Source organism: Hoplias malabaricus, chromosome 2, assembly GCF_029633855.1.
Source record: "Hoplias malabaricus isolate fHopMal1 chromosome 2, fHopMal1.hap1, whole genome shotgun sequence".
Classification (NCBI taxonomy): domain Eukaryota; kingdom Metazoa; phylum Chordata; class Actinopteri; order Characiformes; family Erythrinidae; genus Hoplias; species Hoplias malabaricus.
In genome coordinates, this window is record NC_089801.1 from 22,836,123 (window position 1) to 22,863,622 (window position 27,500).

Genomic DNA, 27,500 nt, shown 5'->3' on the forward strand with positions numbered 1-27,500 from the left:
ACACTCCATTTTATCGCAAAATTTTCAAAGACATACACGTCTTTAATATCACATATGTATTACCTGTCCAAATGATGATCTTCGTTTTTTACAGTTTTAAAAATAATATTTAAAATTTTAATTTAAGCAATGAAGTAAATAAAAGTCCTAGGAAATGAAGTTTTTTCATGTCTACGGTGGCCAGGGAGGGAATAAAGGCGCTCAACGCTGATTTGGAATCGTAGTTGTTTAGGTTGTATATAACATAGATTTAAAATCTTCTCAACCTGATTTTTAACACGTTATTGTCTTTATTAAAAACCGCGTATGATATCAATGCGTCAATAGTGTCATTTTATCTAAAACGTTCAGTAGCTTTACAGACCATGGCGGATCAATATGTTTTGGGTATGGATCTGGGAACCACCTCCATTAAGGTGGTTTTGTTAGATATTCACTCAAAGACCGTAACGAACAGCAGCACTTTCCCCACCAACTCCGACACCAGCAACAAAGAGACTGAAAACGTACGTCTCGGCAACATCTCTGATAATGACACAAATGTGAAGCGAGTTTCATATTCATTGGGGTTTTATGTTCATTTATGCATTCCACCTTAAATTATGCAGAGGTTCTGAATTTACCTTAAATTAGAAAGGTGCTCTTCACCCTTTACAGGTGGTGCCGTAGTAGAAGTTTACAATTTAAGAAATCTTTTACGCTGATGTATGTTGAAGATTGGAGGAATAAACTTACACTTTAGAGTAATTCTCCCCTCAAAGATACATTTTATAGGGGATGTATATTGACCTGTTAATGTTCATGTAGTTTCTCCCCTGCATGTGCACCAAGATGTATGCACCATTTAAAGTAACTGAGAAAATTCAGACAAGAGACTAAATAAATAAACATTTATTATTCGTTGTACATTCCTTAAAAGTGACCCAGATTCTCTTTTCAGGCCAAGGAGCAGGACCTTACAAATATAATTGCCTCTCTTGACCAATGCTTAGCTGCCCTTCCCAAGGAGAAGCTGAATAAGGTCATATGCATTGGGGTGTCAGGACAGATGCATGGGGTCATGTTCTGGAAGTCTAAAACAGGTGCAAATCAGTATACATTACATATTTACAATATTTTTTGGATACTCGCATGTTGGTAATTTTAGATTTTTTTCCCTAAAACCAGTACACTAAGTATCACTTTATCCTTTGTGGTAAACAAGTGAGGAGCTGATTGCTTTCAGTATTCATAAGAGCATTAGTTAGATCAGGTAATGACGCTGATAGTCATTTCTGATAGTTTGGATCACAAACTGTATTCCAGATCTTGGCAAAAGATCCAGAGAACAAAGCTCCACATTCTATGAGGGACCAACACACACACACACACACATATATATATATTTGTCTATGGTGGAACAAATAACCCTACTCATGTGTTACCCTCTCCTGGTGCTTTTTTAGGATGTGAATGGTCAGGAAGCGATGTGGGTCACACGTTCAGACCTAAGGACGTGAGTCAGCTTATTACGTGGCAGGATGGACGCTGCAGCAGCAACTTCCTGTTGTCACTACCCAAACCACAGTCTCATCTCAGTGTGGCCACTGGATTTGGCTGTGCCTCCATATTCTGGTACACCAAACACAGGTCAGAATCTATATTTCACTTTATTTTTTCAGTTTACCTGAAATTCATTCTATGAGTGAACCCTTGCTGAGGATAATTAACTGAATTTCACATAGTTTAAATCAGTCTGTAATTCTGACTCTAAACTGTGCTATTTCACATAATATTACAGCAGAGAATTTACTTTTTGTTAAAGGCCAGAGTTCCTTTCAGAGTTCAACGTGGCTGGGACTGTTCAGGACTATGTAGTGTCCATGCTGTGTGGCTCTGAAGCCTGTGTTATGACTGGACAGAATGCTGCAAGCTGGGGTTACTTCAGCACCACCAACAACCAATGGAACATGGACATGTGAGACTACAACTACATTATTTTTGAAATGACCAGTTATTAACTAGAAACACATAATATGAGATCTTAATTAAAGTCAAAGTATCAGAGATGAAGGAATCTAACCAGAATACATTAAATCGTCAAAATATTACAGAGTTTAAATATATTTTGGTTCAGAAGATATATAAAATGCAAATCCTTGTTTAAAGTAAATGTAGATTTATTATATGAGGATCAAGAAACAAATAAGCAAGACTATTTTGCCAGCAGAACATAACAATCATTATTAATGAAGGTCATTGTTTACTACTTTAATTTTTCTACAAATTGATACTCACACGAGGCAAAGAATCTAAATGTTTAGTAAGCCCCGAATGAACTAGTTTATGCTCCACAGAAAGGGCCTTCCACATGGGGGCAATCTTGTTCAAAACAGATTTAGTGCTTAATCTCTGATACATAAGAGCAGTCAGTATATTGTCTGTTTCATAGCATCTATAACATACTGTGTGACTTATTGCCTTTAAATGTGTGCAGAAAGAGACTTTTTGCTTTTCATTTTCTTTACATACTGTTTTAGACACTGTCCCCTACTGGACATGTTCACATTAGAATTTAGACACTTCCACAACACCAGCACCAGCAAGTGTGCAGAGGCAGAAGTGAGTCCAGTGTTTCCAGAACTGTGGTGCTATGTGTTAACACCTTATTTCTGAATTGAAGTGAGGTCGTTAAAGCAGGGGAAGCACTAAAATGAACAAAGCAGTGCCTCTGCGACTAGAGATGAGAAGCAAAAGTATAAATCAATCATAAACTCACTGCACCTAAAATGATATTATGGCTACTCTACTGTTGTCAAACTAATGTTTTAGTGTCAGAATTTTTCATCTGGATGTTTTTCAATATTAGACTGAAGGGGGCTGGTTTTCCTGTGCACTTATTGCCTGAGCTGGTGGAGTCTGGATCTGTAGCTGGACAGACTTGCTCAGAATGGCATGGAATTCCTGCTAACGTTCCCGTTGGAGCAGCTCTGGGAGATTTCCAGTGCAGTGTTTACTCCTGTATGAAGGACAGAACGGACGCAGGTATTGTTCAGAATTCTGATCAAGTATGCAGACCTAATATACATGTATTATAATAAAAACAGTCCTAGAACACCATTATATTTAAGATATTTCTGGACTTATGTAGCAAAGGAAGTGTTTGGTCAATAAATAAACAATCTTAAATATACATTTTAAGAGGTTAGTATGTCTTGCTTTTGTTTTTTTTTCATGAGATTGTCTTTTAAACTTGGGATGTTTTTTATCATCAGTTTTCGCATGGTTCTTTTTTTATGGAGCCAGTTTTTGACCTCCTATTTTTCTGTAGAATGAAGTAGGTTGTCTTTGTTAATGTACCTTTAAGATTGATGCTTATTCTTCATTCAAAAATCCCTCCAAGCTGAATTGCTACTTATAAATTCATTGAGAATGGAGCAGGGCTCAACTGCTGGAGAGTGCACAGGTAGAAATATGTCTTAATTATATGTGACATCACAAAAACAAAATTCAGAACAAATTTTTGAAGTCTGTTGCCTGTGTTTGAAGTTTAATGTACGTTTATTTGTCATTGTACAATGTAAAAAAAAATTATAGTTGTGTGGTGTACAATTTTGAATACTGTTCGACAAATGACAGTGTCTTCAGTATTTAACCCGTCTGTGACTGTTAACCCACTCACACACCACTGGTGCACTCGCGGCAGTGAACACATACATCCCAGGCCCCTGGGGAGCTCCAGGGTACATCAGCCGTTGACTGAGGGAGGACAACATTGTTTCTTCACTTGTCCCACCCCCAATTTTCGTACCAGTCATAAACATCTGGTGACCTTTCAATCCCACATGTGCTTCTCTAACCATTGGGCCATGGTTTCCAGGTGTTTGTGATAAGCAGTGGGGAGAGAATGGTTTAGAAAATTGTTTATTTACCGTAGCTTTTACTTTAAAATTGTTATGATATGGGCCTTTAGCAAGTAACCCATTATAAGAGATGTTTTTTCACTTGGAAAATGCTTTGTATTTGTGGGTAGCTGTTGGGCATAATCATGAACATGTCTTTTTCAGTGTTAAACCTGAGCACTTCGGCTCAGCTGACGTTTGCCATGCCGGCTGGCTTTACCCCTCCAGCAGTGCCAGACCCTCTTTCTGCCATCGCTTACTTTCCTTATTTCCACAATAGCTACCTGGCAGTGGCTGCAGCACTCAATGGAGGAAACGTCCTGGCAACGTTTGTAGGAATGCTGAGTTCTTGGATGAAAGAATTTGGTAACTACCTAGTGGGGCGCCATGGAATTGCAGGGGGGGGGGGGGGCGCAGGTCAGTGGAGAAATAATAAAAAAAACGGCAGAAATACATTTATTTAAACGAATTTGTTACAAAACGATTCTTATCATTTTAATGTTTTAATATTTTCCCTCAAATTAAATTAAGTGATGTTGCTTTATTTTAATGCATTAAAAAAACGGCCAACATTAGTGTCACGTGGGAAATTTAGCGTCGTGTTGCTGGTAAAGGGTCAAAATGGACCGCTTCCTGTCTACAAAAAAGACAAAGCTAGGGTGACCAGACGGCCTCTTTTACCCGGACATGTCCTCTTTTTTAGACTTAAAAAAATGTCCCGGCGGAATTTCACAAACGTTTTTTTTTTCTAGAGCTTACATTGAATTTCGAGAAGCGTTTCGTTCACAAACTAGTCCCGCCCTCCCCTACTCCGATTGGTTCGCATGAGTGAGAAGGGGGCGTGGTGAAGTAGCCTAAAATGTTCTGATTGGACGGTCTGACTGTAGAGCTACCGTTATTGGTCGAGAACCTTCTCTGTAAACATTTAATTGGTCGGTCTGCACGTCAATCGTCCTTGTTTACGGCAGACAAAGCTCACGTACCTACCCTCATCTCGAGCAGCTATGCCGAAAGGTAAATTTAAGTTCTCGGATGAATTAAAAAAGAAATTCCCATGTTTTGTGTAGCAAATAAAGGTGTAAAGGACCTAAGAGCACACACAGGTTCAGCTAAGCATACAACGGCAGCGAGGGGCGAGACGACACAACCCCGCCCCCCCCGAGACGCGTCGTCTTTTCACCATCTCAGATCTGGTCACCCTAGTCAAAGCACATGCAAAAAAGAGAAAATATGATGAAGATGATCTAAAATATGGTATAAAGTAGATAAATACCTAGAGGACTGAAATGGAATTGGGGCTATATAAGGACTGGATTGGGAGTGTAATAGTTGTGTTGTTTGCTAAACAGGAAAATATATATGCTGCTATTTATTTAAATTATTTTTGTTATATATAAATATATATGCCTTGTTATTTTTATATTTACACTGTAGTAGACTGCATATTGACACACACATGTTTTAGTTGAGGGTGGGGTTCTCAAAAAAGTGCCAAGGGGTGGCTCAGGGAGGAAAAAGTTTGAATCTCTGCTCTGGAGAATGCAGTTCCACTTCTGCACAGCCCATTCCCAAATGATTTATTCTTCTCTAGCCGATGCATGGTGATCTTAGGCTTATTCTGTCCTATAAAGGTTATAAAAGGTGTCCTTTCACAAATGAAGGTAGGTCAGCTACACCAAATAGCTGAATACACTTTGTAATCTTGTCATTGTGTAGGTGTGCAGCTGAGCGAGTCAGAAGTGTACTCCACCCTGGTCCAGTGTGCCCTGATCCAGCCCAGCACTGACCTCTGTGTGACTCCCACTCTTCTGGGTGAGAGGCATGACCCCACCCGCCTCGGTCAGGTCTCAAACATCTCTCCTTCCAGCCTCTCGTTGGGTCAGGTGACCCGTGCTATTTGCAGAGGGATCTTGGCAAACTTGGCCTCAATGATGCCCCCGCAGGTGCTACTGGACGCAGGAGTGAGAAGGATTATGGGCAGTGGGAGTGCTCTGACTCGTAATGAGGTCCTGAAGCAGGAGGTGGAGAAGGTGTTCCCCTTGCCTGTGGTCTATGGGGAGGATGTGGACTCAGCAGTCGGAGTAGCAATGATTTTTAACGACAGACAGTGAGAAAAGCACTTGGTGTTGGCCACAGTCATTGCCGTAAACACATAAGATTTTACAGCCACCAATTTTACTAATCACTGTGTAGTTTCAGCCACAGATGCACAAAACAGAGTGTCTAATACGGATAGTGTTAAGCTGGTATCATAGTCAGGATTCTGCCAGTTGTGTTTTAATTAACTGTCTGTATTTCTGTGTATGTGCATTTCCATGAATCGCTCTGGTACTGGTCCGACGTGAACCGTCCTCTTACACATCATGCCAAAATAGACTTTTGATTGGTCCTTTTGGGTGTCAGTCGGATTTCTCTTCCTGCAATAGTAGGCGGTTCTTGGCCACGCTTAGTAGCAAAAGGTAGCAGACTCTCCCTGGACTGTTGGACCTGTACTCAGTAATGATATAAACATTAATTTAAGTGTTAATTTATTTAATTCATGTTGTGTATGTAGAAATTATTAATATAAATATTCATTCCTGCACTTTCAAATTGCATTGTTTTGGGAACAGATTTTGAAGAAGTGTTTTACCAACTCTTTATATATAATAAGATAAGATCATTTTTAAAATAAATTTTTATAAGTTTTATAAATATTGTTTATTTCAAATTGAAATAAAAGACCAGTATGTTGATTGACAAGGAAATACAATTGCATTGTTCCATATGTGTGTGTGTGCCCTGTACAATGTACAAAAATAAGTGTGTGCTTTGCAAGCAGGCAATAAACTTAACCACATCCGCCGTGTAAGACAGTGCTATAACTTTGCCCACTGTGTGCAGCTGCACGTTGTGAGACACTACCTGTGCGTGCGTGCGTGCTTGTGTGCGTGCGCGTGTGTGTGTGTGTGTGTGTGAGAGAGAGAGAGATAGAGGTTGCAAGATACCAATAGTGCACTCATTACAATGCAGTCCTGATTAAAAAAGAAAACCTAGAGTAATATTCTTGATAATATTTAAAACCAAATTATTTGTTGAGAAATTTGTAGTTGTGTGTACAATTTTGAGTAAATCATCAACAAATGACAGATTTTGTTGATTTAATGTAAAAACTCCCCAGTCATCAGTTTTTAGCATGGTCCTTTTCCTTTATGGCGCCATTTTCCGACCTCCCATTTTTCTGTTGAATTAAGTAGGTTGCCTTTGTTAATGTACCTTTTAAGACTGAAGCTTGTAAATGTCCTCTTTTCTGATTGGCTGCCTTGTATTTTGCTTCATTCAAAAAAGCCCTCCAAGCTGAATTGCTACTTAAAAATTAATTGAGAATGGAGCAGGGCTCAACTGCTGGATAGTGCATAGGTAGAAATATGTGTTGATACATGTGACATCACAAAAACAAAATTCAGAACACATTTTTGAAGTCTGTTGCCTGTGTTTGAAGTTTAATGTGCGTTTATTTGTCATTGTACAATGTAAAAAAAAATTATAGTTGTGTGTACAATTTTGAATACTGTTCAACAAATGACAGATTTTATTGATTTTCAAACATTTACTGTACTTTCTTCTTCCTGTTCAAGGTCATGGTGGGTCTGAATCCTAACAGGAACCACTGGGTCCAAGGCAGGAACACAGCTGCATGAGGTAACAATCCATTACAGAGCATCACCTACTCACTCACACCTGTGACCAGTTTTGAAAAGCCAGTCCACTTACCAACGTGCTTTTGGACTGTTGGAGAAAATGTGAGCATCCAGAGGTTTCCCACTCAGACACAGGGAGAACACACCAAATTCCTCACAGACAGTAATCCAAGGTAGGGTTTAAACTCACAACCCCAGGACCGTGGAGCTAGATGTCAGTGACACTACTGGTTGCATTCTTTTGCCGGTTTTTTTTATTTATTAGTTAATTTTTTTATATAGGTAAAATAACACATGAAACACAGGCACAAATATAAATGTGATAAGTTTCTGCAACTTACTAAATCAAATGTAATTATTTTATTATAATATATTCTGCTGTACACTTCTGTGGTAAATGTATCTTTGTACAATATACTTAGTTAAACCGCTTATATATTGCGTCTGACTTAACGTACCAATATATAAATGTTTTCAACAGTTATTTAGCTGTCACTACAGCAGTATACCAGCCCCCTAATATTTTTTTTTTGATATGTGAGACTGAGTGTTCATGCATTAGACCACACTAAACAGATCGCATGCTTTCATCGGCACATTATGAAAATCAATAAAACAAATGTATGTTCATAGTAATCCATTTAGCAAAGTAGATGTAGGACAGTCAGCGCAGCAAAGAAGTTACATCACTTTAGGAGTTGAAAGACTCAGGGTCTAACAGGCTTTGCTAGACCAACTTAAATAAGGAAGACTCCTAAGTGTGTTAGTGTGTGATGAACTGGAGAAAGTGGATCAGACAAAGCAGTGATCCTGGAGTTTTTACACACCTCAGTTACTGCTAGGAGTCCACCTACTCTCTCTGTCTTTACATCTACAAACTGGACCAAGAAAGCAGGTGTGTCTAATAGAGTGGAGAGTGTGTGGCTACGTTGTTTAAAAACTCCGGAACACTGCTGGAGAATGATGGAGAAAGATCCACCACCCAAATCATGCTCTGTGGGAGTCCTGACCATTGAAGAACAGGGTGAAGGGGGCTAATAAAGTATGTAATGCAACAGATGGACTACAATCTGCAATTGTAGCACTACCAAGTGCTCTCATACGGGCAGTGTACTTTATAAATATAGAATACATGTAGAAACAAGAAGGTTAAATGTTAACACACCCCACAATCCCAAGTTCGGAAACTGTAATTGATATTGAATCATTATCTGGCTTTACCAAGGTTCAACAGGCTCACGTCTAACCTACAGAAGTGATTCTTCTATGGTATCACTCTGAAGTTCTTGCTATTATTGCTGCAGCAAAGGGGCAGGGTTTGATATGATATGGGATGGCTGTGAACAACATGGGCGAGACAGAGTTCTCTCTCTCTCTCTCTCTCTCTCTCTCTCTCTCTCTCTCTCTCTCTTTGCCCTGCCCTGCCAACCCCCCCTCCCCACCCCCCAATCAGAGCTCAGTATTGAGAGCAGTACTTGAAAGTGATCGCTTCCTCTTCCTCCTGATTCGCTTCTAGCATAGAGTCAGCATCAGTTATAGAAACAAGCTACATTGTCTGCAGGATGCTTTAAGAAAGAAACCGCTTTTAATCTCAGCATACATTGGATATTCCACTTCATTTTTTGGGGGGTAAGTACAAGCCCTTCATTTCATTTTATGTTTGTCCTTTATGTGTACAGGGTTATGAGCTTGTGTTATTTTTTATTTTAGTTGTACAATCATAAATTAATTTCATGGTTTGCCATTGTAACCAGTAAGTTATACGGCTAACCCTGTGGTCTAACCACCTTAAACAGATGTCAGCCTCACTCCATTTTACAGAAATGTTCAGTTTATTTAATAACAATTTCATAGTTGTTAAGCCCACTCTTTTTATATTTATATATATATATATATATATATGTATATAATGTTGTGAAGATGTTCTTTTAAACCTACTAACAACCAGACAGAAATGTAAAACACTCCATTATGTTTCAGCAAAATTTCTTAGAGAGATTAGTCAGCCATTTTGACTCCCAGACATTGATAAAATAGGCTAATTATTGCAGCAATGAGGTTAACATGCCTCATGCTGGCCTCAGCCTTCAGCTTCACTTACTCTAATGGAACCAAAAAGCTACGCTGGAATCCTTAACTGCCGAATTAGCTTAACAAAATTGTTAAAATTGCAAATGCAAAACATTAATCCAAGACCTGGAAACCAGTCCACACTGTATAAAAGACAATGACGATGCTGTGATTCGATTTGTCCTTGTAAAAGCTGTGTTTTGCTACAAGAAGGGGATCAAATGTTTTAGTGACTGACCCTTGAGACCTAATATGGATCCTGCCTGAGGGAAGAATCATGTAACAACAGCATAAAAAGGCATTAATATTTCAACCAGCAAAGATCTGCAAGTACTTATCACCCATCTGCCTGACCATTCCTGTATGTCCACAGCTGTACCACAGGCACTCTCACAAGTAAATGTTCCTAAAGGGACATACATTTTAGATACACATTTCTAGGGGTAAATTCAAATGGGAATCCCACCAGCTTCTGTGTATTTTAAGTGTTTTGAGAAATTATTCAGAGTGCTTTGATATGAAATTCTCAGGTTTTGTTACAGTGGTTCTGACGGCAACAAGAATTCACATCTACAACACAAAAACAATAAAAAGGATGGACAGCTCCTTTAAAAGGGCACCTCATGTATTGTTAAACTTTGCTTCTATGAGCAATCACAGTCTATATCTGGTAACATACAAGCCGTTGCTTAGGCAGCAGTATGCAAACATGTTTTTAGACCAGCAGTAATACTTCTCATTTTTTCTGTACTTCAAACCTCAGAGTTTCCATCATGAGATGAATCTTCCTCTTTCACATTGGCATTCATCGTACTGAGACAAGATGCATTTGGACGAGGAAGCAAAATCTCACTCACGAAGTCCAACACAATCATGATCTATAAAGTAATCCAATTGGAAACCAAGGAGAAGCATTAGGTCTGGATCAAATAACAGTATGGTGTAGTATGAGGAAGATGCAGACGTCTTGAGACTGTAGAGGGTAAATTAATTTGTTTGAGGCTGTGGATGGGAATTTTCTGGACTTGCGGTGGGGTTGTTTTGAAAAAATAACATCACAAGATGGGGCACAGTCTTGCCAGGAGGCAGAAGTAGAAGAAATAAGTCTGTTATTATCTGTTCTTGTTTGCTCAAGCTCAGCCCTTTCATTGAAGGGTTTTTATCAGTCGTGACTTTTGGTCATCGACTATCGTGCCTCAGTTCTAAATAGCTCTTTTTGTTATTTTCTGAACTGTGGTTTGTAGTTGGAAAAGCCATTCCAGCATATGGTCTATCATGAGAGAGTGATGTTTCCTCCCAAAAAAGAACATTAGAGCATCACTGTGCCTTGAATATGTACACCGATCAACAATAACATCATGACCACCTCCCTGTTTCTACTCATCGACCATTCTCTCAGCTTCACTGACCATACAGGGGCACTTTGTAGTTTTACAATTACAGACTGTAGTCTGTCTGTTGCTCTGCATATTTTGTTGCAGTTTGTTTCTTCTATAGCAAAGACCTCCACAGAACCACAGCGGGTGTCACTGCTAGACTGAGATAAGTCCACTAGCCAAAAATATCTAACCAACAGCATCCTGTGGGCAGTGCCCTGTGTCTAAAAGACTACCAACACAAACTGTGCAGCAACAGATGGCTACTGTCTCTGACTTTACTACAAGGTGGACCAACAAGGAAGCTGTGTCTAATAGAGTAGACTGTGAATGGCCACGGCATCTAAAAACTCCAGAAGCACTGCTGTATCTTATCCACGTGTACCACTTTAATGTTATGTCATGAATTTGGCATATTAAAGGAACACTAGGTAGTATTTTACCTTAAAATGACAGCTTTAAAATCATTGTGATGCTTCACTGACATGTAATAGGGAGAGTAGAGCCTCTGCCATTGCTACTCTGGGATCAGCACTGCAGAAATTACACTATGTAAGTTTTGGAGGAGGGTAGGAAATCTTCCACCTCCCTTCCACTGCCTCCTTGATTTGAGGACAGTGCTGTAAAAGTGAATTACACTCTACACAAAATGTAGAGGGTGTTCAGAAGAAAAAATACCAAATCTTACTTAGTGTTCCTTTAAGTCTCTTAAGCCTTTTTTCAAGATAAAATATTGTGTAAAAGAATCTCTGGAAAGAGGGATTTCATAAGGAGATTTGTCAGCTTCACATCCTCAGATCCTAGGACAGATCACTATAGCATTTATAACAAACACTGGCTCTGACGTGAATCATACACAAGATAAACTATATCTGCTCAGCATGCATTTTTTATCGCTAATAGTAACAATAATTATTTTTTTATTAAAATTAACAACACTCCCATTGTGTTCAGATTTGTGGCAGTGAAAAGGAAAGACAATGAGCAAGCCCTTCTCTTTGGAGACAAATGACAGTACAGCGGAGGAAATTGCAGAGGCCAAAATGGCCAGGAAGGCACAGGGGAAGTGTGGCCCAGAGAGAGCCAGAGGACCCATGGACACTGACTTCCTGGAGGACCATGGAGAAATCCCTTGCCGAGTCCAATTTAATTTGAACTTTGATAAGTGAGTAAGAGTTTATAAGGTGGAATCTTTTTGAAAAAAATGTATACATGTGTTCAACCAAGATTTCTCCAGAAATAATGGATATTAAGAGGGAGTGTGCCCTTCTTTGGTGCAGTCACTGCTTCTAATGCACTGGGAAGATCTGACACTAAGATTTTATGGCATTCAGCCACATGCACATCAGTGAGGTCTGGTACTGATAACACGACTCCAATTCATCCCAGAGTTATTGACTTGACCTCACTTACTTAAGAGAACGCAGCCCAGAGCTGAGATTCTTTAAAAGCGTGCTGTCTACATTTGGGGCAAATGGCTGATATCTGGTCAAAAAAGTATATTTGGTCTTTTATTTCCTGCAGAGGCATACGAGGGATAGAGGAAGATCCTTTAAAGAGGGAGAAGGAGAGGTTTGATTTGAAGAGGCTGTTTGATGCTGTGTCTAGTGGTGATGTGTCTAGGCTGCAGGGTCTAAAGGAGCACCTGCAGAAGAGCGACAAAAAACTCACAGACTCCACCTGTAAGAACACCTTTAATTTTGTGCCATGTCCACACACACAGGACAATCGTAACAAAACCAAACAAATATAATGTTGCTCTTGTAAACTGTTATATTACTAGTTTTTCCTCATTGTCATTTACTTTTTGAAATAATTGGTGCCTGAATGGGAAATTATCTTTATCAAAAACATTATAATAAATAGTCTTATTTAAAAAAAAAACACTTAATAGTTTTAACAAATAAAGCTCTATAGTTTTTTAGCCCTTCAGTGTTGAGTTGTTTTCTCAGAGTGGAGAACAGAAATACCTGTGCATTTTTAAATACTGTTTATCTGGCAGGGACAGTTAAAGCAAGGTCCTGCGTTTGTTAGGAGTTCTCTAGATCTTCAAATATCTTTTATATAACGGTTGGAATCACTTGTTTTTCAGATTATTTTACTTTGACTTTCCTTTCTATATTGAAGTGGATTGTCTGTCTGTTCTCCTCTGAACAGTCTCTCTGTATCTGTTGGCTGTGATTACATGAAATTGAAAAAATGAATGTTGAATTTTGTGAAGAACTCTTTATTAAATGATTTATAATATTATAAAAGCTTCATTTCAATCTTGTCACTCTCAGATCGGCCCAATGGGAAGACCGCTCTGCTGAAGGCTCTGTTAAACCTGAAAAATGGGGAGAATGACACAGTGAAGCACTTGCTGGACATTGCAAAGGAAAAGGATTATCTGAAGGAGTTTGTCAATGCAGCGTATACAGACTGCTACTACAAAGGTATGAAGACACAATTGTAAGCCCTACAACATTCACTGAAAATTAAATTAAATGAATGATGAAGGATTGAACCAAATATATAAAGATAGCTCTCTCTAGATGGTGGATAATTTTCCACATGTATTTTATCCAGGTTGCAGATTTTGTCTAATGCATCAGGAGTCTTGCCTGATGACCTTTATTAATGTAGCATGGTGCACTTGCACAAGCTAAGAATTGCAACCAAATGTGCTGTATGGAGGGCAGCCATGTTAGTTGCTTTACTGCCAGCCTTGAGTTGTCCCATCAATCATATTTGAAAGCACACGTGAAAGATTTCCTGAACATTAATGAAGTTTGAGAATTTCTCTAAAATACTACATACAATCAGATGTTATAATTTACTGTAGGACTACGCTGTACATCAAAGTTTGGGAAAATCTTTCTTCCCTATTTCAGCTTTTAAAGCTTTGTATTAAAAAATTACATAAATGTTTGAATAATCGCTTTAATAGCTAAAGTAATAATGAAAGAACAGTTTTAATTCTTTATTAGCTTTGGCAAAAAATAAATGATATATTTCAGTTCAGAAAGTAAGAAGAAAATGGAGTGGTTTAAAGGAATTTTAAAAAAATTAATAATTTTTCACTGATTTTTAGTAGTCTTAATAAATCAGAAAGCCATATATAAGTATACATGTATAGTTTCTTATATATTTGTGGACACATGATCTTGCTTTTTATTTATTCAGTCTAAAAATGATTCACAAGGGGGCATCTTTAATAGTAAAATACCTTCATTCATTCATTATCTGTAACCACTCATCCAGTTCTGGGTCGCAGTGGGTCCAGAGCCTACCTGGAATTATTGGGCGCAAGGTGGGAACACACACTGGAGGGGGCGCCAGTCCTTCACAGGGCAACACACACATTCACTCACAAACACTTGAATCACCAATCTACCTACCAATGTGTGTTTTTGGACTGTGGGAGGAAACCAGAGCACCCAGAGGAAACCCACGCGGACACGGGGAGAACACACCAACTCCTCACAGACAGTCACCCGGAGGAAACCCACACAGACACAGGGAGAACACACCACACTCCTCACAGACAGTCACCCGGAGTGGGAATCGAACCCACAACCTCCAGGTCCCTGGAGCTGTGTGACTGCGACACTAACCTGCTGCACCACCATGCCGCCCTTAGTAAAGTACCTGTAGATGCTAATAAGATCTTACCTTATGTTTGTATGTGTCTCGTGTAGGACAGACAGCTCTACATGTGGCCATTGAGAGGAGGAGTAAGCGCTTTGCTGAATTGCTGATTCAGAATGAGGCCGATGTCCATGCGAGGGCCTGTGGTAGTTTCTTCCAGCCTAACAGCGAAACATGTTTTTACTTTGGTAGGTACAGTGCACCATGCTGACTTGGTCATAGCTGGTCGTATTTACTCAAGCACAAGTACTCTCAGTTTTACCAACAAGATATAAATAGCATATGGTTTATGAATGAGATTTTTCTAATATATATTTAATTATTATTTTCACGTAATTACCTTGCATTTGAATTGCCATCTTGGAGGAGATGTACTTAAATAACTTGTCTCACATTGCGTTACTTTTGTCTAGAATATGCTTTAGCTTTCAATGATGTACAATATCTGAAATGGTCCATGAATATGGCCCTTCTCCACAGGGGAGTTCCCTCTGTCTCTGGCTGCCTGCACCAACCAGAAGGAGATGGTGGACCTACTGATGGACAATCCTGTCCAGAAAGCAGACGTGAAGCGGAAGGATTCCCAAGGCAACACCGTGCTCCACGCTCTTGTGCTGGTGGCCGATAACAGTCCTGAGAACACAGACTTTGTCATCTCCATGTACGATTACATCCTCAAAAAAGATGCCCACACCAGTCCCAAGCACAGGAAACTGGAGGACATTGAAAACAATCAGGGCTTGACTCCTCTCAAACTGGCTGCAAAGACAGGAAAGCTTGGGGTAAGAATATGATTAATACTGCTCTAAATATCCCATCTCAGTTTATAGGAACTGCTGAGTAAGCAGCAGTGGTACAGTACTGTCAGCAACCACACAGTTCGTTTTTTCAGTTTCAAAACCATTAAAATAGTCATTCTCTTAGATTAGATGTACAACATAAACAACTTTAGTAAGGAAAGTGAAGTCAAAGGAAATGTGACAAAGAGAAAAAAGTAAATAGATACAAAAGAAGAAAATACACAGTTCCAACAAAGAAGCTACTGGTGTTCTCAGAAAATGGAAATGCTGTCCTAGAGTCTAGAACTCAAAAACTGAATGTGATTGTAACTGGATGGCAGTGAGAAGCAGAAAAAGGAATCAACTACTAAGACTGAACTTTGAAAGCATAGGGAAATTAAATAAATGAAGGATGATCATGGTTCCTCGCAGCACAGAGGTGCTACAGGTAGTGCTGCTGCTCTGAATGGTCCTGTTTTCTCCCACAGCCTAAAAACACATTGGAAGGTGGGTTAGCTGTGCACTGACGTGAGTGTCCAAGTGTGTGATGCACTGTGATGGACTGGCACCCTGCCCAGTGTGTGTTCCTGTTTTGTGAACAGTAAATCCAGGAAGGCAGTTACAGAACTTGAATGAATACATGCACAAATGATCAAGGTCTCGAGCATTATTAATTACAGTGTAGAATTTTTGTTAATTATACAGGGGTCCCCGTCCAACTTTGTTGCCCATATTTCTAATTCCGTGTCCCAGCAGTCCTGCAGCAGTTTATGAAGGGTTTGATTTGTTCAGCTTTCGCGACACTGAGACAGAACATTTAGGTATGTGTTGAGAAGAAGTGGTTTCTTTTAGTCAGATATTGCTCACTCGTATTCCCTTTTCTCTTTAGGGGTTCCTGAATTAATTCGGCTTATTCATTCAAGTCTTATGATAGTTTTCCCTGTTGATGTTCTGTAAAGCAACATGGAAAACATTAGCCTCAGTTCCTGTGGAGGTCTGGTAGACTGCACTTGTGTTAAAATGGCTCTTGAGAAATTTCCACACCTTTTTCCATTTCCCATTTAAACATATAAAGCTGTATCTTCCCTTTGCCCACACACGCACACACACACACACACACATACACACACTGGACCATGGTATATAGAGCAGATTCTTGCATGAGGAATATGGCTCTAAATGAAAGAGGTGACCACTCCTGTGAGTTACACAGCAGCATCCAGCAGCGTCCTGAAAGGGGTTTTCCATCCATTACAAAAGGGTTTTCTGTACATAATAATAGCACAGGACAAGTATATTTAAGTTTACTGTGTGTAGAAAATGCAGAGTGTATTTCACTTCTGCTGTAGTGTCCTGAAATCAAAGTGTGTATTACATAGTGTAGTTTCTGCAGTTCTAGCAGTGTCAGAGGTTTGATTTTCCCTATTACATGCCACTGAAACATCACAGTAATTCTGAAGCTGTAATTGTAAGGGAAAATCTACCTAGTTTTGCTTTAAATGTAGTTAGTAATTAGTAGTTATGTAATTAATTATTCACAATTATATAGTCAATAAAAATAAATTATGTAATTAATGATGTCAATTCATAAGTACATTATCATCCGTGTTGGTTCAAAGCCATAGCAGTAATTTTAGAGGAGAAGTTAATATAAACAAAAGCTGGGGTTTTCAAACTATGTCAAAAATGAGAAATGGCAATAAAGGAGATATGAGGTGTTTTCAGACAGTGTCCTTTCAGATAATCATGTAATAAAAGTATTCTTTTCCCATAGGTCCCCTAGTGGAATTTAATTGGCACAATTTGCTTTTATTCCTGTTTAAAATTGAAGTGTGCTGATAGAGGAGTCCTGGCATGTGCACGTTCAAATAAATCAGTATAGAATTTGGGTGTGCTCTATGTCTCCTGACACTGTAGAAATGATACGCAAGACAGAACTTATCCCTATTCCGTTTAATCAAAGCCTCAATAAACACAATCGGGGTGTTATTTGTATTCCAGTGTGTTTTGTTCACCAATAAAATAAATATAAATGAATGTTTAACTTTGTTTAACCGCATTCATTATATATCAAACACATACAGAGGAATGTAGATGAAATGGTGGCCAATAGAGAAACAGGTTAAATTATTTGAAGGATGACAGCATTAACTCTGGCATGCTTTCTTTTGGACCAACAGCTGTTTGAACACATACTGCATCGTGAGTTTCAAGAAGAAGAATGCAGGCACCTTTCCCGAAAGTTCACAGAGTGGGCGTATGGTCCTGTGTATGCTTCTCTCTACGACCTGGCCTCTGTGGACACCTACGAGAAGAACTCTGTTCTGGAGATAGTGGTGTATGGCACTGAGATACCTGTAAGAGCAATTAATTAAGCACTTGAAAATGACTGATCGGGCCTTTAAGCCAGTTGTTAGAAGATGAATGAAATAAATTATGAGGAACATACTTGATTGTTTGACTTGTAAACAGATCATTTAAAAGTCATTAACTGCAAGGTGTTCTGAGAAGCTGATGCAGTGCTTTCCCATTTCAGAATCGTCTTGAGATGCTCCAGATTGAGCCCCTTAATAAACTGCTGGAAGACAAATGGAACAGATTTGCCCATCGGATATTCCTGTTTAATTTCATATGCTATATCAGCTACATCGCCATTTTCACAGCCATGTGCTGTTACCATAAAGAAGGAAAGGTGAGCCACAGACACAGCTGTACATTTTCCATGTTTTCCTCTTTCACATTAAAAAAATGTATACACTGCTATTGATCCAGATCCATACTGAAGCTAAATGTGTAAACATTGATTTATCTTTTTTTTAACGGTTACGCTTTGATTTAGTAAAAGTTAAATATATAAAATATAACATTATTGTCCTAAGAAATACATGTGTTTTGTGGGCTCCTCTTCAGTTCGTAAAAGATGGACCAATAAGGATGGCTCAGAATGACATGGGGGAAAAAAACTAGCTCAAGATGGGAACTGAACCCAGTCTCCTGTGTGGAGGGTAGTGGTGTTATTTTTATATTGACTCATTTATCTTTTATTTTTGAATCCAGCCTCCATTTCCAATCAAGAAAACAGTGAAAGACTACCTGCACCTCGCAGCTCAGATCATCATATGCTGTGGGTCCCTCTATTTCTTCTTTAAAGGGGTAAGAGGTGCAGTTTTCTCAGTTCAAAAAAAGGCTTCATCACAGACACAGAATATGAGTTCTATTTGTTTTATTGCTGTTTGTATTATGAAGAATCTTCTCCTTCTTAATAATATTAATAATAATAATAGTAGCAGCAGTAGTAGTAGTAGTAGTAGAAGTATAATAATCGGTTTATGTTTTGTAGCTGATAGACATTAAGAGAAAACCTCCAAGGCTGCAAACACTGCTGATAGACGGCTACTGTGATCTACTATTGTAAGTTCTCCCAGCTTCTGTTGGAATTGTATTTATTTACATTCTCTACAAGCACAGCCCCCAGATATAATTCATAATTGCATACGCATTGTGTACCATATATATTACCACAGACATATGGTTATTTGAAGAACCTCATGTTCACCATTATGTAGAAGAACAACTATTTAATCAGGAAAATGATCCCTGAAAAACACATTCATTTAAATGGATTACTTTAGATGCTAAGTATAAAACTGTACAAGGAGGCTAACCTTAATTTTAGATACAGTTAAACTGCTTTTAAGAACAAGCTATTTGATTTCCAGAAAAACAGGAGAAGGCATATTTAAAGGGGACATTTACCGCCCATTTTCCACAAGTGTACACAGTCCTGGGATCTTAATTAATATCTTTGTCATGCTTTGGTCAAAATACTACAAGGTTTAAACACCACAGCAGTGTTCTCCCCTTGTCTCAACAGCCCTGTACAGCTGTTTCAGCACCTGTTCCTTTAAATGATAAGGAGCCACTCTTTCCCCCAGCCCACTTAAATCCACTTCTCAAAAGTTCAGTCCTAGAAGTTGGTTGCGATTATTATTTATTATTATCATATTTAATTTTTTGCTTCTCATAATCCTAGTAAATGATCCTTTTAGACACATTGCGACCCATAGTCTTCCCACCGTGGAAGTATGAGCACAAACATCTGTGGATTTGTTCAGGTCAGAAACGAGAGTAGAACTTGATTCTCTCCTGTTTTTCAAAGATGAAAGCATTAAGCTCTGTTAATCCGAATGTAGTTGCTAATAAATATATTTTATATGTAATAAAATGTCAGCTCAGTGAATTTGTGTGTTGTTACTGCAGTTTCTTCCAGGCAGTGTGTTTTCTGCTGTGTGTAGTGCTGTATGTGTCTGGACAGCAGCAGTATCTGGCATTTCTAGTGGTGGCTCTGGCCCTGACCTGGGTCAATATACTCTACTTCTCTAGAGGATCTCAGCACATGGGCATCTACAGCGTTATGATTCAGAGGGTGAGGGTCATTCTCCTTTACTTTAGTATTTACCATTATAAAGGAGGCCATCGTTAAGAAGGATAAAAGCTGGTTGCATGGTTTTATCCTGTTATTTTGAGATCACAATTAAATCTCATTTAAAAAAATGTTGTCTGATGATCTTGAGAAAAAAATGTATTATTAATAATATTAAAACAAACATTATCCTTAAAGTAGTAACAGTAAACAATACAGAAAAATAAAATTGTCTCATATCCCATTCTGTCTGTTTGATGAAATGAGAAAAGTTACTCTGCCTCCAAGTGGTGGAGTTCTGCTATGACAAAGTACTTCCATGTGAATCTGGTCTGAACTCTGGTCATATTCTCTGCTTCTCCCTCTGTCTCTCAATTTCGCAGATGATCTTGGGGGACATTCTTCGCTTCCTCTTTGTCTACTTAGTTTTTCTCTGTGGATTTTCGGCAGGTAATTTTTCCTGGAACATGACACAACATTACACAGGATATTTCACCTTAGTGCCACAGCAATGCCATGTTTCAAATGTAGATTCACTACAGAATGTCAGACACATCAAGGCCACTTGATTGCTCCTTAAAAAAGCATTTAATTTTACTCAGCTGTGATGACCCTACTGTACGAGTCTCCAGAAGAACCGCCCACCAACACAACAACACCAGCACCAAAGGTCCAGACCAACCAGACCGCCTGTAACCGTGGCCGCTCGCTCTTCGAAGATGTTCCAGATACAGATACAGGTACAGGTACAGGTACAGGTACAGGTGCGGAAGAAGGCTGCAAAAAGCCCACCTATAAAGATATCTACTTCACCACTCTGGAGCTGTTCAAGTTCACCATTGGCATGGGGGACCTGGAGTTCACAGAGCAGTATCAGTACAAAACCGTGTTTTACGTGCTGCTCATATCCTACATCGTCCTCACTTACATCCTGCTACTGAACATGCTGATCGCTCTCATGAGCAAATCGGTGGAGAGTATGTCCGAGGAGAGCACCAGCATCTGGAAATTACAGGTACATACCGTGTGTGTGTGTGTGAGTGAGAGAGTGTTAGTATGCTGGAGGAGCAGTTTATCATGGTAAACAGATGTGATTCTAGCTCTGAAGGTAGATTTAAATGATGTAGAACAGTCAGGAGTCATCAGTTCAGTTTCAGTTCTGCTTCGGTCCAGTCTGAATTTCACAGACCGCAGTGTTATCCACTAAGCCAGCCGTTCCCTACCTAGGGGTCAGGGCACCACATGTTGAAATGAATACTTAGGACCTTAAACTCAGCTTAACTGTCAGCAAAGAAATAATGTAATAAAATGAGATACTGTGGTGAGTTGTTATTATTATTATTATTTTGATGGTTAAATGCATGTACCAGATTAAGCCCAATATTAATCAACGTAAAGAGGCACAATGGCTAATGGCACTTCAGTCAATCCCCAGTCTCATCAAAAACCCACTGAATAAGTTCTTGATCAGCATGAAATTCTCATTAACCTTCAGTTTTTAAAAGTCAGTGTGTTCTTTTGAGAAAACAGGCAGTGTGCACCTCATTAAATGTCATTCTGTCATTTTACCACACAAAAAAATATTTATGAAAGTTATTACGAACGAATGCTCACAACGACGTAGGCTCTGTGTCGACGTAGGCTCTTACAAAGAAGAGGTAGAATCACTGACGAAATTTGACAGATTTCTCCTTTTAAGGCCATGATGCTTTGTGCATGTGTCCTCTGGAATAACACAAAAAGAGGATTTAAAGCCTTGGAATTTGTCCAAAAGTACTTTACACACAGGAGAAATAAGGATCACTGCTTAGGGACTCTAGAATGAAATGCAGGTCTTATGTGGACATGTCACTTACCACAAAATGTCAAGATATAGATGTATGTATATTATAGATAGATTAAATATGATATGACATGGTATGTTTTTTTTTTTTTGTGTGTTCTCCCAGCGTGCCATCACCACTTTAGACCTGGAGAGAAGTCTCTCTAAGTGCCTGAAGAAGAAACTGCGCTCAGGAGTGGAGAAAGATCTTGGCAGGAGAGAGACGGACCTGCGGCGCTGCCTCAGGTGAAGGAAAAAATCAGGAACCACAGACTATGAATCTGATTTATTGACATGTTTGGAGAATAACAAGACTGCAGTAAAAGATAAAAAAAAGTCTGGTGCTAACACAGTGTACAGAATCAACACAAACTTAAAAATACGGCTACAAAAAAAAGTCACCTACAATAAATACTCATAAAGTTATAAATAAAGCGGCCTATTTGGACTCACTCTTTCTTTTGCAGTCAGTAATAATTTTGTACACAAAATAATGCTGTATTAAAGTCTATTCATCAGCATTTAACATCAAACAGATTGCTGCGGGATGCTGGGCAGTCACTGAATGGCGTGTGTTTCTGTCTGTTCCAGAGTGGAAGAAGTAAACTGGAACAAATGGAACCGCAACCTGGGCATCATCAATGAAGATCCAGGAAACTCCAACAGACCACCTCCATCTCCCAGCAGACCTCAGAGAGGTACTACACAAAAATGGAAAAAAAATGACTTCTCTATTTCCAGTTGTGGCGGCACGGTGGCGCAGCAGGTAGTGTCGCAGTCACACAGCTCCAGGGACCTGGAGGTTGTGGGTTCCATTCCCGCTCCGGGTGACTGTCTGTGAGGAGTGTGGTGTGTTCTCCCTGTGTCTGCATGGGTTTCCTCCGGGTGCTCCGGTTTCCTCCCACGGTCCAAAAACACACGTTGGTAGGTGGATTGGCGACTCAAAAGTGTCCATAGGTGTGAGTGTGTGAGTGAATGTGTGTGTTGCCCTGTGAAGGACTGGTGCCCCCTCCAGGGTGTATTCCCATCTTGATTCCGCCCAATGATTCCAGGTAGGCTCTGGACCCACCATGACCCTGAACTGGATAAGCGCTTACAGATAATGAATGAATGAATGAATGAATGAATGAATAATTCCAGCTGTGGAAGAAAGCAATCCAGAACAACTTGAGAGCATTGTATCCCACTAAGAGCATCTAGTAATGAGAGGCAGACACATGTCAGGTTCAGAATAAGCCCCTTTGTATTCTGATAAATCAACAGTTTTAAAGAAAACATGTATTTCCAATGTTCTAAAAGGTCCTTAACTTTCAATGCGCTTTCAATGTAATATAAATGTTTTTTACTCCACTTCAGTACATTCCATCGCTCCATATATGTGTACTTTTTCCTCAGTGTAAAATAGCAGCTGTGCTCAAAGGGTTGGACATATAAAAATGAAAATGTTCTTTGAGCAACAATAAATATTAACCTTAACCCTGTGAACAGTTACTGGCCTTGAATATACAACTAGAAAAATATCAAATTTTCCCCATCATCCAAAACTCAACCAAGTTATGTGTGGTGTCTGACGCTTACTCCTTTGATTTTATACATGAGCTGCGAGGCTGGAGAAGCTCACAAGTAATAAATGCTTATATCCACTTTCCCCACGTAAAATCCCCTCCTGAATCCTCATATATTTACCTCAAAATATGTTTGTCCCTGAAAAAGAAACCCATTAGAATTTTAGAGCACTACTAGTGTATGTTGGTAATATTTCTCATATATGATTTTGAGGGCACTATAATCTCCCAATATTCGCTCATATTTTAGAGAATAAAGATTAAGTAAAAATGCGGTAGACAGTAAAATGTTAAGAATTGAAACTTTCCCAAATCTCTGGAGAAACACTGTAAAAACAAGCTGTGTACAGTTGAAAACAGACTATCACAAATGAACATAAGTAAACAAACAGCCATTGTGCGTGAATATTTGCATACGTTTAAGCTTTATCCCTGTGCTACATTTTTCATTATCGTGCCTGGGGTTTTGTCATTAAATTGTTTATATTTCATATACGAGTATGGATTGATGTTGGTCAGAGCTTATTATAGTACACACAATTCTTATTATATATTACCCTCTCCAGGTCAGAGTTGGCGATTCCTGAGGGATTTCAGTCGACGGAGGATAAACAGCCACATCCCTCGAGAAGAACAGGAGATGAGACCTCTAGCCTCCGGTCTCGTGTGATGGAATACATCACTCCAGGCCAAACTGCTGAAGGACAGAGTGGGGTATTTCAGGCCACACATAATGAAGGAGGGCCTGAACGTGGGGTTCCCAAACTCTAAAGCAACTAGCAGTAATAGCAGTGTGGCGCTGCACAGTGCAGTTATTAATTGAAATCCAGATCTATACCCAGGTAGAGTAGCAGAGAGTGGGTGCAGAATAAACTGTAACATATGTGTAGACGAACAGGTTCATGTTGAATATGCTTTTTGGCTTGGGTTATCTACATTCACATAGCTACCTGTTTTTAAGTACCATTTAAATAGCGTTTTTTTAATTGTAAATGTATGTCAGTAACTGAAATGTGCACACTCTATATGGCACAAATAAATCCAGACCTATATAATAATTTGTGTTTTCCCCGTGTCTGCGTGGGTCTCCTCCCGGCGCTCCGGTTTCCTCCCACGGTCCAAAAACACACGTTGGTAGGTGGATTGGCGACTCAAAAGTGTCTGTAGGTGTGAATGTGTGAGTGTGTGTGTTGCCCTCTGTTGGACTGGCGCCCCCTCCAGGGTGTGTACCCACTTTGCGTTCAGTGATTCCAGGTAGGCTCTGGACCCACCGCAACTCTGAACTGGATAAGGGTTACAGATAATGAATGAATGAATAATAATTTATTCGTCTTTTTTTAATCAGCTGTAATACAGCAGTTTTGACATTTTTAAATAATACATTGGGAGCTCTCCAGGCTAAAGTACAGCCTTCCCGTAACAAGATTAGTTTTATACAGTGATTAAACTCAGCCGCTTAAAGTAAACTACACTTCCATATAATAGCATTTTTTTTAAATAAAGAGATTGATCAGAATAATGCTATAGACATGTTGTAAATATAATATTTGATTGTGCCTGGTATTTCTGTTTGTACTCTGAAGAAACAATTATAAAGTGCATGGTTACATTTTTCATTCTGTTCTGCATGTCCAGTGGAAAAGTGCTGCAAGTCTTTTGTCCCCAAATTTCATGTTAAGCGCAGGGGAAATTCCAAATAAAACTGCAAACTGCCTCCCTAAATTATTTATTTGTCCTAGACTGTCTATCCTGGGTGACTGTCTGTGAGGAGTGTGGTGTGTTCTCCCTGTGTCTGTGTGGGTTTCCTCCAGGTGACTGTCTGTGAGGAGTGTGGTGTGTTCTCCCTGTGTCTGCGTGGGTTTCCTCCGGGTGACTGTCTGTGAGGAGTGTGGTGTGTTCTCCCTGTGTCTGCGTGGGTTTCCTCCGGGTGACTGTCTGTGAGGAGTGTGGTGTGTTCTCCCTGTGTCTGCGTGGGTTTCCTCCGGATGACTGTCTGTGAGGAGTGTGGTGTGTTCTCCCTGTGTCTGCGTGGGTTTCCTCCAGGTGTTCCGGTTTCCTCCCACGGTCCAAAAGCACACGTTAGTAGGTGGATTGGTGACTCAAAAGTGTCTATAGGTGTGAGTGTGTGAGTGAATGTCGCTCTCTGAAGGACTGGCGCCCCCTCCAGGGTGTATTCCTGCCTTGCGGCCAATGATTCCAGGTAGGCTCTGGACCCACCGTGACCCTGAACTGGATAAGGGTTACAGACAATGAATGAATAATGGTGAAAGTAATACATTTTCATTGTTGGAACAGATTCTTTTTTTTTCCAGAATGATTTTCCAGGAGAATATAAACCACATTCCCAAAACTGAGTAAAGGTTTATGGAGCCCTGCTGGTGTTAATCATACATAATAAAATGAAGATGTACACATTGCAAAATTGATTGCAAGCCTTCATTTTATTATGAAGGGATTTCACCAGCAGGGTTCAACATTATTTATTTCAAGTGAACATTTATGTGGTACTCATCGTGGAATTCTGACACCATGTAAAGGGCAGACTGCAGTTTCTAATTATGGGGATAAAAGTAATTTAATAAACCACCAAAAAAAAGTTTTGACTCTGGGTTGTGGCTTGTGTGTGTGTGTGTGTGTGTGTGTGTGTGTGTGTCAGCCCCCCTTTCTGTAACAGACTGGAGGCTATACTGCTGTGGATTAGTGTTATACTTTTACCTTTTGGTTTGATGCCAAGAAAGCCAGTCATAGAATAAATATTTATAAATATAGTATAAATATTTATTTTAAAAGCTCCACAAAAAAGCACACCACTTTTCAAAACAAAGATGGTATCAGTCAAGTCATGACTGATATTGAAAACCCAGTCTACACAGTGTGAATATTCAGCCTCATCAGGAACCCAATGAAGATTTTAATGACTTGCATTTCTCATAAATCTGATATATTTTTAAAGGGAGTCTGGGATTTAAAGAATAAAGATCATCATGTTCATGCTACTTATTAATATAAGTAATTTTCCAACAAAATAACAAACATAAGTGATTATTTGATATTTTTACTTTTTTTTCTATAAGGTGCAACTCACATGAGCTCACATCAAAATGCTCTGTATCCCCTGAATTAACCAGTTCTCCACAGAGTGGCCCTCTCATTTATAATGTGTTTAGCACAGAATCTCTGAAACATTCAGTCCAGTAGGTGTCAGTGTAATGTCTGTTATATAACCAGAATTATTAGAGGAAATCACTTATTGCCCCTTTAAAGTTCAGTGGTGGGTCACAGACCAAGCTTCAGTCCTGTTTCCCTTCACCACTGTAGCAGACTCAGTCATCCGTTTATACACCAGCTGTTACAGAGAGAGAGAGAGAGTAAATGAGAGGTTTTAGAAAAAGAAAGATTAAAAAGTGTGAGAGATTGCAAATCATGTCATTTACAGAAAAAGAAATAGAGGAAGCAAAAGAGGAGAAACAAATGAAAGGATGGAGAAAGAGGGATGTACTCTCTACCCTCACTCATTCCCTTCATGTTGACATGGCATGTGTTTTTTGTGGCCTCCATTAGTGAATTAAATAGACTACGCTTCGACTCGGGTCACTTCTCCAAGTCTTTTGCGAGGGAATGGCCTCATAATAGAGACATTATTGTGGGAGCCTGCGCCTCACAACTCTGGTGCTTAATAATAACAAGATGGAATGTCTAATGGACTACACAGCCCTGACCTTGCTTTAATTACACCACATTATGAAGGCTTTTACTCAAAGTGTGCATTAATAGATTACCAGTGAAAACCAGCACAACACACCAGCCTCTGCTTTAAAGAGGAATTCCATTGGTTTTTCAGTGAGGTATAATTCAATTATTACGACATAAACAAAGTCATTGTGAGTGGTTTAATCTGAAAGGGACCTACGGAATCAAACTTTTCATAATGGCTGTAATAGTAACCAGACACATGAAGAGTTTAATGCTTTAAAAAAGGTACATCACTGGGACATCAAAGGTACATTTACAAAAACAACATCGACTTGTCTATTTATTTATTTATATAGAAACTATTCAATACCAATATTATGCCTTTTAAATATATTTCCTGAAGTGCATTTTACTACTTTGTACTATGAAAATATATATGTATATATAAATATGTATGTTTGTATATATATATATATATATATATATATAAAGCAATTCTCATTTTAATTACTACACAATCGTTGATGTGACAAAAGCACAGGAGAATAATTGAATTTTAAAGTACAATTATACATACAAAA

General features: G+C 39.1%; 2 protein-coding genes across 4 annotated transcripts; both read left to right on the plus strand.

Moving 5' to 3' along the window:
• Positions 1–190: 190 nt before the first annotated feature.
• Positions 191–5,996, plus strand: shpk (sedoheptulokinase). 2 transcript variants are annotated; one of them, XM_066658935.1, is made up of 7 exons: positions 191–506; positions 941–1,082; positions 1,446–1,629; positions 1,805–1,957; positions 2,849–3,024; positions 4,047–4,247; positions 5,598–5,996. In XM_066658935.1, exons 1-7 carry the CDS (start codon positions 366–368, stop codon positions 5,990–5,992), a joined length of 1,392 nt encoding a protein of 463 aa, XP_066515032.1. In that variant the 5' UTR covers positions 191–365; the 3' UTR covers positions 5,993–5,996. The 2 variants fall into 2 exon arrangements, with proteins under 2 accessions (XP_066515032.1, XP_066515033.1); XM_066658936.1 differs by lacking the exon at positions 4,047–4,247.
• A 309-nt stretch (positions 5,997–6,305) lies between these two features.
• On the plus strand, positions 6,306–25,760 carry trpv1 (transient receptor potential cation channel, subfamily V, member 1). 2 transcript variants are annotated; one of them, XM_066658934.1, is made up of 17 exons: positions 6,306–6,377; positions 7,499–7,562; positions 11,962–12,172; positions 12,532–12,689; positions 13,290–13,442; positions 14,688–14,825; positions 15,118–15,419; positions 17,597–17,773; positions 17,953–18,108; positions 18,474–18,569; positions 18,757–18,827; positions 19,677–19,842; positions 20,223–20,289; positions 20,442–20,854; positions 21,789–21,907; positions 22,253–22,359; positions 23,793–25,760. In XM_066658934.1, the coding sequence occupies exons 3-17, from the start codon at positions 11,988–11,990 to the stop codon at positions 23,894–23,896; spliced, it is 2,412 nt and encodes an 803-aa protein (XP_066515031.1). In that variant the 5' UTR covers positions 6,306–6,377; positions 7,499–7,562; positions 11,962–11,987; the 3' UTR covers positions 23,897–25,760. The 2 variants fall into 2 exon arrangements, with proteins under 2 accessions (XP_066515031.1, XP_066515029.1); XM_066658932.1 differs by lacking the exons at positions 6,306–6,377; positions 7,499–7,562 and adding an exon at positions 9,078–9,190.
• Positions 25,761–27,500: the final 1,740 nt, after the last annotated feature.

Coding starts and splice junctions, on each gene's coding strand:
- trpv1 (XM_066658934.1), top strand. CDS start 11,988: ATGAGCAAGCCCTTCTCTTTGGAGACAAATGACAGTACAGCGGAGGAA. Junction 18,570..18,756: donor TCTATTTCTTCTTTAAAGGG/GTAAGAGGTGCA, acceptor TATGTTTTGTAG/CTGATAGACATTAAGAGAAA. Junction 20,855..21,788: donor CCAGCATCTGGAAATTACAG/GTACATACCGTG, acceptor GTGTTCTCCCAG/CGTGCCATCACCACTTTAGA.
- shpk (XM_066658935.1), top strand. CDS start 366: ATGGCGGATCAATATGTTTTGGGTATGGATCTGGGAACCACCTCCATT. Junction 507..940: donor GCAACAAAGAGACTGAAAAC/GTACGTCTCGGC, acceptor TTCTCTTTTCAG/GCCAAGGAGCAGGACCTTAC. Junction 4,248..5,597: donor TTCTTGGATGAAAGAATTTG/GTAACTACCTAG, acceptor GTCATTGTGTAG/GTGTGCAGCTGAGCGAGTCA.